This window comes from Harmonia axyridis, chromosome 4, assembly GCF_914767665.1.
Source record: "Harmonia axyridis chromosome 4, icHarAxyr1.1, whole genome shotgun sequence".
NCBI classification, from domain to species: Eukaryota; Metazoa; Arthropoda; class Insecta; order Coleoptera; family Coccinellidae; genus Harmonia; species Harmonia axyridis.
This window is the reverse complement of record NC_059504.1, coordinates 29,205,714-29,221,029: the sequence shown is the minus strand read 5'-3', so window position 1 is coordinate 29,221,029 and position 15,316 is coordinate 29,205,714. Positions and strand designations below refer to the sequence as shown.

At 34.9% G+C, this 15,316-nt stretch overlaps 1 protein-coding gene across 1 annotated transcript; it reads left to right on the top strand.

Moving 5' to 3' along the window:
* Window positions 1-6,420: 6,420 nt before the first annotated feature.
* Window positions 6,421-9,747, top strand: LOC123678357 (pseudouridylate synthase 7 homolog). Its single transcript, XM_045615346.1, has 7 exons — window positions 6,421-7,134; window positions 7,194-7,672; window positions 8,028-8,228; window positions 8,297-8,501; window positions 8,810-9,008; window positions 9,085-9,236; window positions 9,333-9,747. Exons 1-7 carry the CDS (start codon window positions 6,603-6,605, stop codon window positions 9,668-9,670), a joined length of 2,106 nt encoding a protein of 701 aa, XP_045471302.1. The 5' UTR covers window positions 6,421-6,602; the 3' UTR covers window positions 9,671-9,747.
* The last annotated feature ends 5,569 nt before the right edge of the window (window positions 9,748-15,316 follow it).

Genomic DNA, 15,316 nt, shown 5'->3' with positions numbered 1-15,316 from the left:
ATTTAGCAATTTCTGATAATTCTACTCTACAGTTATATCACGAACGATGGGGACATCAGGATATTCGCCATGTACAAGCAAAACTCAAGAAGGAATTGAATATAAATGTTAAAAATGAAAAAGTCACTTGTGAACCTTGCATATTTGGAAAAGCTCATCGTTTGCCTTTTGGTACAAGAAACAAAGTGAATGAACCAGGTGAACTTATTGTAGCAGACATTTGTGGACCGTTCGACAAATCTTTTCAGAAGAAAAGGTACCTGCTTGTCATCAAGGATGTTTATACACAATATCGGTATGGATATTTCCTGAAAGAAAAATCTGAGTCAAAAACTGCCTTAACAGAGATGTTATCACATTGCAGGACCTTGAATCACACAATTAAAGAAATGTTGAGTGACAATGGAGGAGAATTTGATAACCAAGAAGTGAGAGTCATTTTGAAACAACAATTGTTCAAAGACTCACTGCACCATACTCTCCTCAGCAGAATGGAAGCGCAGAGAGGGAAAATAGGACAATAATAGAGATGGCCAGGACGCTGAAAAACTCGAATCCTGAAGCTGATTTTCATCCTAGTCTCTGGGCTGAATTTGTTAACACTTCAATTTATATTCTCAATAGAACTGGAAAGTCATCAGTAGATGGTGTAAGTCCATATGAATTGTGGCATGGTAAAAAACCCAGGATAAAACATTTGAGAATAATAGGTTCGACCTGTTATGCTCTTGTTCCTGCACAAAAGAGGGGTAAAATGGATAACAAGGCAGTTAAAGGAAATTTAGTGGGTTATGATGGAGACGAACGATACAGAATTTGGTTAAAGAAAGAGCAGAAGGTAATTATTTCGAGATATGTTACTTTTGATGAAGAGTTGAGTATATGTAACCAAGTTAAGAGTCCTCCTGAAGAAATAATTCAAGAAAATAACGCAGAAAAAAGTAATAGTGCTTCAGAATATATACAAAAAAGCAGCCTGAATAATTCAGAAGAAACCATAGAAGATCGAGACAGAGATTTTCAAGCTGATATTGAAGAAGATATTAACGAAAGAAATGAAGAGAATGAAGATGAAGAAAGAAGATATAATCTCAGGAGCAGAAGTTCTATTCAAACTCCGTCATATTTAGGAGATAACGTCTTATATGCTGAAGAAATATTTCAAGCAGTTGGTACCCCCGAAACATATCAAGCAGCATTAGCGAGTGATGATCATGAAAAATGGATAGAAGCAATGAGTAGTGAGTTAAATTCATTGAAAGATAATAATACTTGGGAATTAGTTGAATTGCCCAAAGGTAGGAAGGCACTACCTTGTAGATGGATATATAGGATCAAGATGAATCCGGATGGAAGTGTAGAACGATTCAAAGCCAGATTGGTAATTAAAGGGTATAATCAGCGGCAAGGCATAGACTACAATCAGACATTCAGCCCAGTAACAAGACTAACTACTGTGAGATCGATTCTCAGTATTGCAGCAAGTGAGAAAATGCACTTGAGACAATTCGATGTTTCAACTGCCTTCTTATACAGAGAATTAGAAGAAAATATATACATGAAACAACCTGAGGGCTTCAATGATAGATCTTATAGGGTATGTAAATTGAAACGTAGTCTTTATGGCATGAAGCAAGCACCTCGCTGTTGGTATAACCAATTGAATCTATATTTGAAACGTTTGGGTTTCAAAAATAATGACGCAGATTCTTGCTTATATATTCGTGCAGTAGACAATCGAAAAATACTACTAGCTTTATATGTCGATGATGGACTCGTTGCTGCATCATCAAAAAAGGATTTGGACCAATTTATGGATGAATTGAAGCAGGAATTCAAAATAACCTACAAGCCAGCCAACTTTTTCTTGGAACTAGAAATCACAACTGATCTAGAGGGAGTTATAAAAATAAGTCAGCAAGCATATGCAAAGAAAATTTTGGAGAGGTTTAATTTCTCTAATTGTAGACCTGTTTCGACTCCAATAGAAACAGATTCGGAGATCTTCAAATCAGGGAAAGTTACTGAAGGTACAAACTTTCCCTACAGACTAGCAGTAGGTGCATTGATGTACCTCATGGTTGGTACTAGACCAGATTTGGCATATGCAATTGGTTTTCTGTCGAGAAGTCTGGAAAACCCAACTAATGATCATGTAGTGAAACTGAAAAGGGTTTTCAGATATAATTCTGGAACAATTAATTTTGGAATTGCATATAAACCAGGTCTAGCTAAAGAATTGGAATGCTATAGTGATGCTGATTTTGGTGGATGCACAAAAAACTGGCAGATCCACTTCAGGAGTTGTTATTAATTTTGCTGGTGGAATAATATCCTGGTCTAGTCAAAGACAGAGTATTGTTGCTACTTCAACAACTGAAGCGGAACTTGTTGCTGCGAATGAAGCCACAAAAGAAGTGATATGGTTGAATAGACTATTCTCAGCTATTATCAAACTAGATCACATTCCAGTACTGCAAATAGATAACTCTGCAGCAGTAAGATTAGCGCAAAATCCAGAGTTTCATCACAGAACGAAGCATATTGACATAAAACATTTTTTCATAAGAGAAAAAGTTTTGGAAGAAAAGTTAGCTGTTCAGCAGATAAGTTCTCAAGAACAAGTTGCTGATGTTCTTACTAAACCTTTGCCCCGAACAAGATTGTTAATAATATGTTCAAGGATGGGACTTTCTTAATTTTTATTTTGTCAGTTATATAAACTATTCTAACCCGCTTTCCTCTGCTTTATAGATCTCACCAAGGCTTTCGACAATGTAAGACTCAAGGATGTCATGAAAATTCTAAAGGATAAACAACTACCAACACCTATATTGAAGATTGTGAAACAACTCAACACTGATACCTCTACACATATATCTGTAAACCAACATCTAACTGAGGAAATTCGAACTCCTACGGGTATAAGACAGGGAGATTCATTAAGCCCCTTACTCTTCAATATCATAATGGACCAAATAATACATCGCGTCAAGAGTTGTGGAATGGGATATAGACTAAGCACAGGGGCTATAAAGATCGTTTGCTACGCCGATGATGCGGTGATCTTGGCTGAATGTGAGGATGACCTACAGAGACTGTTATATTCATTCTTCCTAGAGGCATGCAACTTCAACATGCAAATATCAATCACAAAAACAAAATCAATGGTCATAAGCAAAGAACCAAAACGATGCAAACTTGTCATTGCAGACCAACCTATAGAACAAGTTATGTCGTTCAGTTATCTTGGCGTGGAGATATCCTCGAACCAAGATAGAACACACGAGGTTCGTAAACAGGCAGATAAAGCATGTAGGGTTGCCGGTGCACTTCGCGACGTCATATTCAACAACAAACATATGAGTAAACATTCGAAAGCCAGGATCTACAAAACTTGTGTTCGACCCATCATGACGTACGGCATAGAAACTCGAGCAGACAACAAGAGGACAAAATCCATCCTAAGAACGACAGAAATGAAGATACTGAGAACCATATCTGGATACACGCTGAGAGATAGGAAGAGGAACACAGCCATCCGAGAGGAATGCCAGACTCAGGACATAGCTAAATGGGGAAGAAAACGACGACGATATTGGAACGACCACGTCAGCAGAATGGACGCAGGCAGAATTGCTAGGATAGCCCGAGACGGAATCCCAGGTACCAGAAGACCAGTCGGCAGACCCCCTAAGCGCTGGAACGACTCCTGGATATCTACCTCTACCGAGGACTAAAGTGGAATATACAAGCCCTAGGCTTAAATTAAGAAGAAGAAGAAGAAGAAGATATAAACTATTCTAACAAGGGAAAGTGTTGAAGATGTTCTCAAATGTTAGATATAGTTTATCACATAGAGTAATCTTTGGAACAAAAACTAATCAACTGTCAAATTAATTAATGTAATTAAGAATCTTTTCTGTCAGAACCTAGATACTTTTAATTGAATAAATCCTACAGAATTACATAGTTTTTAATATTTTTGTGCAATCTTCAACTCTTGAGCAATGAAAACAGGACCCGAAAATGTCCATGATTTTGTCGATATCTTCGTCAATTGGTCTCCAGCTCGTGATGAATCTCTGACATAGAAATTACCGGAACGGAATCGACGAAACTAAAATTGCGCGTAATTGGCTATTCCAGTATTAAGACCAAAAACACTATTTAAATTTTCAGCCGCTTGGCTCGGATTTTCGCCTTTATCGAAGAAAAACTGAAATATAACGTATTTTTTCTTTGTTATTTTACGAGGCAGAGAGAGAGTCCTTTTGTTCCCTTCTCTTCGTCCAAACACTCAAGTGATCAACACGTGCTAGTTAAGTAACCACGCGCCGCACCACCACACTACCACAGTTGTAAACCTTGTAGCCAAGCAAAATATACAAGTAAACCCGATACAGTCTATTTCTCGTTCCCGAAAGGGTGGTCCTTCATACACGCAATATTCAACGCCACCATGTCGCGATGATTTTCGCGAGTATGAACTTGCCACCATATAATCACCCAAATTAATTCTCTCGAGAATGTCGTAATTCAACCAGTGTTCTGTGACGATTCCCACGTCAATCTGATATTCAGTCAAATAATCGACGAATTGGTCAATTTTATTCCCAAGTGATGGTATATATTCACATTCGATACTGTGAAACAAGTACGGCCTTCAGATTTGGTAGGGAACATTATTTCTCCGAAAAAACTTGAAGCGACGAACGGTTACACCACTTGGCCAATTTGCGCTCTTATAAAGATCAGCCATGAGGTCGAGATCTCTCCCTATCTTAAAGGACTTACTATTCGTTCCTTCTATACTTTTAAGTGTCTCCACAATGAAAGAACGGCTTGGAAAGATTTGATTAAGATGTTTTCTAATTTTGTCTTCCGTTGTATTCAATTCCACCTTACCTACATGAACCCATATTTTTGGCTTGATCCCTGCAAATGTTTGTTGATCTTCGTTACAAACTCTAGTGCCTTTTACTATTTTAACTTCTGTATTATTTTTTGTTTTTCTTACATAGTTGTTCGTTTGCTGCATCGCCAATTTATTTTTCTTGTTTGAAATAACAGCTGATTTGTCATTGTTTATATTGTTTATCGCGACTTCTGTATCATATGATCGGTCATCCTTCTCACCTGTTGTATTACTCATCGTCATTTTATCTGAGACAATATGTTCTTTATCTTTCCTAGAATTTTCTTGTCTATTCTCAACGTTATCGGACTCCATTTATACACGACTGACTGGTTCATATCTATCTCTTTCTAACACATTGATCTTGAATAATGAATGTATATTCTTATCTTCCATTTCGGAGATAAGTCTTTTGAGAAGTTGATTTTCACTAGAAAGTCTATCATTTTCTCGGGTCAGTTCTGCTATTATCTTCTCACCTGATTCGTTTAGCATAGTTGCATCAATCACTGTTCCCGTAGAGCTGTTAAGATCGTCCATCTCTTTGTTTTCAAGGTTATAATTCTCGCGAACTTCACAGCACCTAATATGCGTTTCATCAATTTTTACTATATCACTATAATACTTCAAGCAACCCGGATGCATAAGGGTTCCACAATTCACACATTGCAACCCTGAATTGGGCGTATTCTTACACTTTTTGCATTTTTTATCGGGAGTGTATTCGGTCGCGTCTTCGTGTCAGCCATGTTCACTAATTACAAAAACATAATAATGATAAATATGTATTAAGGTTCTGTACTCCTTACCCAAGGGTCAGGAGTTTGAGGGAAAAGTATTTTTTTTTGTAGCTGTGAGCTTTACTGCCCTCAATTGAATTATATCTGCTCCTCAGCCACACTCCATCGAAATTCCCAAGCTTGGGTGTTCCTTCTTTTGTACCCATTTATGTCACTCATTGAGCTTATATGGGTTGTCAATCACCAAGCTTATAGTTTCGAAGATATTCAGGAAATTATTTGTGGGAAAGTCCCTATAATGATACAGTCAGACAACAAGACTGATGTATGGGATACTTGAGAAACCAATGAAGAATGAAATCGAAAGTTCGTTTAGATTCAGCAAAAGAAATATTTTTGCTAACTCTTGAAATGTGAATGCTGATATTACGCTGGATATTCAAACACAATTGGATATTACCACCCCCCCCTCTTATTTCTAAATTTGAAAAAATCACAAGGAATTTTCATTCTGATAGTTCCACCTTGGGAGAAGGTATTCCTGGATAGCGGATCTCAAAAGCAAAGCTGTGGAAGCTCCAATTTTTCTAAGAAACTCGTTTCGCTGCCTAATCGATCTTTTTGCCAATCTTTCTTTCTACTGCAGAGTAACTTTTCTTTTCCATCACAAAGAGTCTGAAACAAAATCGAATCAGTGCACACATCATATTTTCTATGCATCTTAACTCAGAGTAATATTACTCTATGGTGTGGAGGATTAATTTTAGGTTAAAAAAATATGCGTTGTGCTAGGTTAACACGAAATGTTATCTTATTTTTGTTAGTTGAATAGAGTACCAAAAGCTTAGTTTGTACTTGAAAATAATGTGAGTTTAAATTTATGAAACACAATTTTGATTAAACATTTTACGTCAAAGTTATTCGGAAAGCATATTATCAAGACAATGGATAATAAAAGGAAGTCTAAATTCGGCAACAACAAACCGAAACGTTTTCAAAAATCTCAATTTGATCGCAAGAATTATTCAAATAATTCTACAAAAAAACCGTACAGGCACCTGGACCAAGTGACTGAAGCTGAAGTAGGAATATCGGAATTCATAAGCGATCAACCTGGATTTACTGGGGTCTTGAAAGCCAGATATTCAGATTTTCATGTGAGTGAAGTAGATCAAAATGGCGAAATAGCAGTTCTCACTAATACTAATATTCCCAAAGACGAGAAGACAAATATCAATTATGATTCAATTGACCAATCTCCAATTGAGATTTTGCCTCAAAACAAGTGGGATGAAATTAAAGAAATGGTTAAGACTGGATCAAAGGAGCCAGTGAAATTTGATGTTAGTAATTTCAACAAGGAAGAACGTACAATTCTACATACAAAAGTAAAAGGGATATTTGGAAATAAAATTGACAGTAACACAGTTGATGAAGATGATAAAAGAATTGTTGTTTTCAAGAAACCTACTCATGGTAATTAAAATTTTATGAACCTGAAATGTATTGAAATTTATTATTTGTTATCATTATAGGTTGTAAGGAAAGATATGTATGGCCTGAGGGTAGAGGTCAATATGTACATTTTATTCTCTATAAGGAAGCGCTAGATACAATGACTGCATGTTATAAAGTTGCTGATGTTATCAAGATAAAACCATCATATATATCTTATGCAGGTATAAAAGATAAAAGAGCTAAAACAACCCAATGGCTGTGTATTAAGCAAGTTGAACCATGGAAATTGATTATTAAATCAAAACCATTCCGAAACATAAAAATTGGTAATATTACATTCAAAGATACTCCTTTGAAACTTGGTGATTTGAGTGGTAATAGGTTCAAGATTGCTCTGAGAAATGTTGTTACTGAAAATTCTACTATTGAGAAGGCAATAGAATATGCTAAGGAAAATGGTTTTATCAATTATTACGGTTTACAACGATTTGGTAATGATAAAGAAGTACCAACTTACACAATAGGTGTAAAACTCCTTTTAGGTAACTGGAAAGAAGTAAGTATTGATTGAATTGCTAGTGAAGTATTGAATAGCTTAAATACTACTAGAGGGTATAAAAGAATTAGTGTTTGGTTCTGAGTTAACTGAAGTTCATTCAAAAGTAACTCGAGTTCATTGAGTTGCTGTTTAATCTTTATTAGATATTGAAATTAGACTGCCTTCGTAGTGCAGTTGACTAAGATGTTGGATGTGGTGCCGAAGGTACTGGGTTCGATTCTTGGCTAGGTCATGTTGTAGATGTCTGGTGATGGTTAGGTTAGAGGCTAATGACTAGCAGTCGATGCCTTCAATGAAAGCAAAAAAAAGGATGATGAAATCAGAATAAAATATCGTTATTGAAATTTTTTAGGCTTGTGAGCTGATATTGAAATTGAAAAAGTCTGATGATCCTACTTCAGACATTGTAATAGCAAAAAAGATTTATGGAGAGACAGGTAATGCAGAACAAGCATTCAATTCTCTCCATAGAAGTAAAAATAATTGTCTTGAGGCGAAATTATTACAAGGACTAACAAAAGAGAAGCAAAATTATGTAAATGCCTTGGAAAATGTGAGTTCAAATTGAATTATTATATAATTATGCATAGTGTAACTAACAATATCTTCTTCTTGCTTTAGATTCCAAGAAATATGAGACTTTTGTATATTCACTCCTTCCAAAGTTTAGTTTGGAATAGAATGGTGAGTATCAGAATCAAAAAATATGGTCTCAAACCTGTTGAAAATGATTTGGTGGTAATTAATGATGTATTCACTGAACCTGAAATAGACCCAATTGAAGCAGAAGAGGCTTTAGTTGAGGATGCTATTGATGCCAAAGCTGGTGAGAATCATTCACATTTATTTTCAGGGGAGATTTTTCAGATATGAGTTTCTTTATTTTATTATTCTCTATAATTTATTAATTAGTTTGAGGAAATACAGAATAATGTTTGAAAGATTCAAAAGTTTTGTGGGAAAATAAGTTCAAATATGTACGGACATCATTTGAATTAGTGACAATTTCTTAATGATATTCAATAATAGGAGATCTTGCTTGAAATTTATACCACTGTTCAATTGTAAAGTTGAATTAATAATACTTTATTACATACATTTTTCATCAATCCATATAATGTTTACTCTTCTCAGAGAATGAACCAGAAGTACAAAAAACCAGGCAGCAAGTGAAAGCTTTAACTGAATCAGAATTATCCAATTATTCAATATATGATATTGTACTGCCATTACCTGGTTATGATGTTGAATATCCTGAAAATATGAAAGAGGAATATAAGAATGAGTTGGAAAAATATGGTTTGACATTGGAGATGCCCAAACAAAGTGTAAAGTAAGTTTTATTTCTGAATGAAAGAAAATTGAATCTATTTTATTATGTCTGAATTTATTTATTGAATGTTGTTTAGGACTTATACAGTATCAGGAGGATACAGGAAGATATTGGGGCGAATGCAGGATCTTAAGTGGAAAATAATGAAATATAATGACCCAAATAATAGTCTGATTTTATCAGACTTCGATGTTTTGAGGAAAATCGAGGAACCTAAAGATGTACTAGGTGGGTTATGAAAGGAATCATTTTTAAAAGATCATGATTTAAGATATTTCCAACAACCCCTACTTTTGGACAGTTAATAGATTTTGCTCTTTTCAGATGGTAAATATAAAGCAGTTATTTTGGAATTTACATTAGATCCTTCTATGTATGCTACAATGCTTTTAAGAGAAATAATGAAAATTGACACTTCACCTAGTGCTCAAGTCAAAATGAATGACTATGCTACTCCAAATGAATCAACAAAAATAATAATAAATGACAGTAAGAAAGAAGAGAACATAATAATCATGAATGGACTCGCTCACAATAGTATATTGAATGACAAAGTAAAGATGGAAGAATTCAAAAGAAGTATCTATGGAGAAACAGCAAAACGTAAAACCGAATCTATTGAAAATGATGACTCTCCTAAGAAGCTGAAAACGAGTGATTAAAAATTGACTGGTTAAATACTAAAATTTAAGATGTTATTTATTTATATATGTAAGACAATAAAGACATGATTTCTATATTTTTACCTGTCATGAATTTCCTTTGTGATATGGAAAATTGATAATAAAGCTTGATCTCTAAAGCTTTATTCAGTCAATTTCCATTGATCTGACTGATCCGAGATCAAATGGCTTTTGACCATATTCTTTTAGTTAACTAGTTAACAATTTCTCCCAACTTTTCGAAAGTTATATCTCGTATAAAATAAAACCATGTTTAATGTTTTCTCGAATCTCCTAGGTCTCTGTAAGACCATAGTATAAGGAATGTTCTTTTACCATTTTAAGAAATAATGCTTAAACATGTCGATTTTTTATTTTAATTTTCCGTATTTTAAAATAATTTAATATACAGGATGAATTACTTTCGAGTAATGACGTCACCGTAATTTTTTTTAAATGGAATACCCCCATTTTGTCTCAATTTTCCGATCACTCTAGCTGAGCTGGTTCCAAAAATGTATCACATGTTGATTCCAATTGGTACAGGGTGTACAAAAATACAATATGATAATAATAATGATATTATTGATGGAATAAATGACTTTATAAATGTTCGAACTGCAACTGTATTTGACAGTAACCCAAACGGTGAACAAATTCTTGTTGAACCTTGTGTATGGTTTCTTGAGTAATATTATTTATTTCTGTTCAAATTCTCTTTTAATTCTTCAATAATTTCTGGTTTCGTTTTATAAACAACATTCTTCAGCTGGCTTCACACAAAATAATCCAAGGGATTGAAATCTGGTGACCTCGCTGGCCAATCAGTAGGTTCACGTCTACCAATCCACATGTTCGGAAAAATTTCATCTAGGTACCTTCTAGATGCATCATAATCAATGTTACCACATTTTTTTTTCAGTAATCTACTCTGAACATTTGAACCTTTTCAAACATTTTCTTGCTATATACCCCGCAACATAAGGGTTCGCCAAATTTTTTTCAACTCCCAAAATTTGGACCACAAAATCCCTATAAACATGTGGAATGACAGAAATTGCTTTTTGCGAATTTTCTAGTTCAATTGATATGAAGCTCTTTAAACAATCTAGAGCTGCATAAGTGTCATCCTCCTCACAATTGGATCCTACGGAATGTGACGATGATAAATTATTTATCAAAAGAGACTTGAAGGAAGATATATACAGGGTGTCCCGTAAAGACCACGTCAAACCGAGGGAGAATGTAGATCAAAGGATAACCCACCTGCTATGACAAAATTCCCATTATAAAAGTCTTACCGTTTTCGAGATATTTTTTTTTTTTTTGAAAATAATGAATTTTTGCCCCTTTCAATAGTTTTGCCCTTACGGTTGGTACAATTTTTACATCTTTCTGGTTAATTTTTTCAGTAAACATTCAGTTTACATTAAAAACATCCTCCGAAAATTTTAAAGGGGGCTATGAGAAATATTTTTATTGGAAATTTTGGTAGTGGATTATTTTGTTCATGAAGTTTAGCCCATCGTAGTGGAAAAAAAATGTACCGAGCTACTGCTGCACATTACACCAATAAATTGTCTATTTTATAGTGATTTCAAAGAGGTACCAAGGATGGGTACATGAAGACCTAAATCCTCTGGACTTTTAATATTGGGGCTGCCTAAAAGACAATGTATACGCAACACCCATACGTGATGAAGCCGAATTGACCATATTCACCGTCGCCATATTGATGTGCGACAATACCAACTACCCAGTGTTCCCAACGAAGAAATATTGAGTTTACTAGAAAAATACCGCTAATATCAAAAATACTATCAGCCATAGAGATTATTCTTCCACTGACTATTTCCAAAAATGGAGCGAAGCCTTCATTTATACACTCGGCCACAGTTAATTTGTTCATAAAACCGTCTTTCACTAATGTTTTTATTTCCAAAAGGTGAAATTTTTGCGAAATATTGTCGCAAACAAGCTTATGTGGCGTAGCAGCCAGAAAAGGTACACATAAACTTCACTTATAAACTTTTTATTGTGGAATTTTTCTAGTAAACTCAATATTTCTTCGTTGGGAACACTGGGTGGTTGGTATTGTCGCACAACAATATGGCGACGGTGAATATGGTCAATTGCGGATGCGTTCTCTCAATTGACCATATTCACCGTCGCCATATTGTTATGCGACAATACCAACTACCCAGTGTTCCCAACGGAGAAATATTGAGTTTACTAAAAAAAATACCGCTAATATCAAAAATACTATCAGCCATAGAGATTATTCTTCCACTGACCACTACCAAAAATGGAGTGAAGCCTTCATTTATACACTCGGCCGCAGTTAATTTGTTCATAAAACCACCTTTCACTAATGTTTCTATTTCCAAAAGGTGAAATTTTTGCGAAATATTGTCCCAAACAAGCCTATCTGGCGTAGCAGCCAGAAGAGGTACACATAAACTTCACATATAAACTTTATATTGTGGAATTTTTCTAGTAAACTCAATATTTCTTCGTTGGGAACACTGGGTAGTTGGTATTGTCGCATAACAATATGGCGACGGTGAATATGGTCAATTCGGCTTCATCACGTATGGGTGTTGCGTATACTTTGTCTTCCAGGCAGCCTCAATAATAAAAGTCCATAGGATTTAGGTCAGGTGAACGAGGAGGCCACAAAATTTCACCTTCTCTTCCAATCCATCGGTGCACATAGGTCAATTTTAACCATCTACGAGGCCAAAATTGGATTTTAAAAACTAACGATAATCATTTAAAACAAATTATCGTCGATTAGAAAACATTCCAGGTAATCCTAAATCACTCATTATAACCACCCCAGGTATATCCTGAGCGTGAACAGATTGTTGGAACTTGACCATCAACCAGTGCCCTCTTCTTCGAGATCACAGAGTTTGAAACAACAACAAATTTGAACATAAATATTTCTTTACCGGTGTCAGTTTTTGGAGTGAAAGTGATGGATTTCGATAACCCTGGGAATATTCTTCATTTCTAATATAATTTACTTAGCCTCAATGAAAAATTAGTATATTTACGTAGTATATAACAAAGAGTGTTTCCTTAAACAAACTTTGAAGTAACTTTAAGCTTCAAAAGTTAATTTGTTGTAGTCCTCCGTTAAACCCCGTGATTATTCTTTTTTTATCATGAAGTACCATCCTTTCCTTAGTAAATGTTACAAAAATTCCCTGCAGAAATTTGCAGATGATAAAAATAGGGCGATTTTTAACGACATAGTTTTTTCAACAAAAATTTCAATTTTTTTATTATTTCGCTTATCATTGTTTTTCGTTATTTTAGAAACTGCCGGAACATCAGGTGTGAAAACTGTTACCCGGAGTTACTTTTATGGAATAATGAAAGACCAAAATTTACCAAATTTTGAAGCAAAACTCGATTATCCGGAAAATCACTTACTATCGAACTCTGACACTAGTGATGATGATTTAAAAACAATTAAACTACGATTTTAATACATGGAGAAATTATCATTGAAAAAGCTTTGCTACCAATAGCTCAATTGTCGGAGGAGGCTGCAGAAGCGCGTAATAAACATTTCCGCGTATATCGTGAGAATTTCGCTAGAAAGTTTTCTAGAGAACAATGCAACCTTGATGTATATCACAGATTACTATTGACTTCGGATCCATTGATTACCAGTCTGAGCCCGAAAAAAACATCAATATCAAAAAGTTTTTTTCCTGAAACAATAGAAATGCTATTGCCGGCAGATTCCAACTCGAACCCGATTCAGATTGCGGGGAAGATGACTCTTTAATTGAATAAAAATATTATTACTGCACAAAGATAATTATTAGTATTTTTTATGTTATTTCGCGGAGAAATTGTTTCACTCAACGTGAAAATGAAATAAATCCAACATTTGTTTTGAATACCACGGCTTTTCATTTACGGAATCCCAAGACGACTTTTTTTTTCTATTCCAAAGTTTTTTTATTTATATTTTTCGAGATGAACTAATCAAAAAATCTTTAATCAGACATATAATACTGCATAGGAACGATAAATACCGAATATAAATGATAAAAGAGAGAAAATATTTTTGGCCGCGTAGATCGTTAAAATTGACCTATGTGCGGTGGGGATAAGTTCTATTCAAATGTGCGGTAACTTCGAGTCCGTAATGTGCTGGGCATCCATCATGTTGAAACCACAGACTACAGTCACTATATTACCACAGTGGCGACATCTGGCCATAAAACTGTCAAAAGTGCGCCATGTTTCGTCAAGACGTTTTTGGCGGTATTTTTGAATTGTATATCGGTAACTTACGGCAATATTTCATATCATGGGTCTCAATTTCTTTAGAAAGTAACATTATGTTTCATGAATTCGATCCAAGGTACGACATTGCAAATGAACTGAATCGTTCTATCTATTTTTTCAAAGATACAGATCGAAAATATTGATTATCTTTAACTTCTAACTTAAATTATTATTAAAAAAAAACTCAAGAACTAGGTACATACAAATGTAGAGATTATTATTTTCCAATAATAAATTCACCTCGAATGATCAGCCATGGCCTTAATGGTCATAACTCTCTATAATCTTTTTCGACCTTTTTCTTAATCTGTAGGCAACAAAACGTCTTATTATTTTGAATTCGATCTTCGATCCAATGTATCACGTCTGAAATGAACTGAATCGTGCTATCTATTTTTCCGAAGATACAGATCAAAAATATCAGATATCTCCAAGTTCTAATTGAAATTATTATCAAGAAAAAACTCAACAACTACATGCACAAGTAAAGATTATTATTTTCCAATAATAAATTCACCTGACATGACCAGCCATGGGTTTACTGGCCATAACTCGTGTTTTTCGACTTCATTCTTAATCTCTAGACAACAAAACGTCTTATTATAATCGATAATCGAAGCCGGTAATTTCCACGAACTTGACAACTCAACGGCTGAACACGTCTTGACAAATAAACATAAACAAACTAAATCTGCAATCTGCGCAACTCCGACGAAACATGGCGGCCAACCAATAGAAAATGAGACACGAGTTGTCGCCACTGTGGTAATCTTAGAATATAGATATTAATGTTCTAAGGTGGTAATAAAGTCACTGTACCACAGACTACGTCGCAGCGCCAGTGGCACATCTTCCAATAAAATGAGCAGCTGGTTGGATAAAATTCCAAATAATTGTTTGCGTTCAGTGATGGCGGCAGTTCGATCGGGTCCAAAATTGCACCATTAAATATTCCAGTCCATAAATTGATCTTGAATCGATATTGTGATCTATCTTCTCTCACCTCGTGTGGATTTATGATATTCCAGCTATGCAAATTGTGGAGATTCATGTACCCATCCTTGGTACAGGAAGACTCGTCGCTCCAAATGATCTTATTAAAAAAATCTGGATCTGCATGATGTTTTCCGAAATTTGCCGGCAAAATTGAATTTCGTTGAGGTGAATAATTATGCGAGTAATATTTTCGCACGTAAACAATTGCCATTGTTCACTAAGTAATGCCACATCGAAGATTTCTTAACAGAATTGACAAACTTGATTTGGTCAGAAACGTACGCATTTGGATAAAAACAGCCATATCTTTTTTCTTCGAATAATAAATGACTTGTGTGA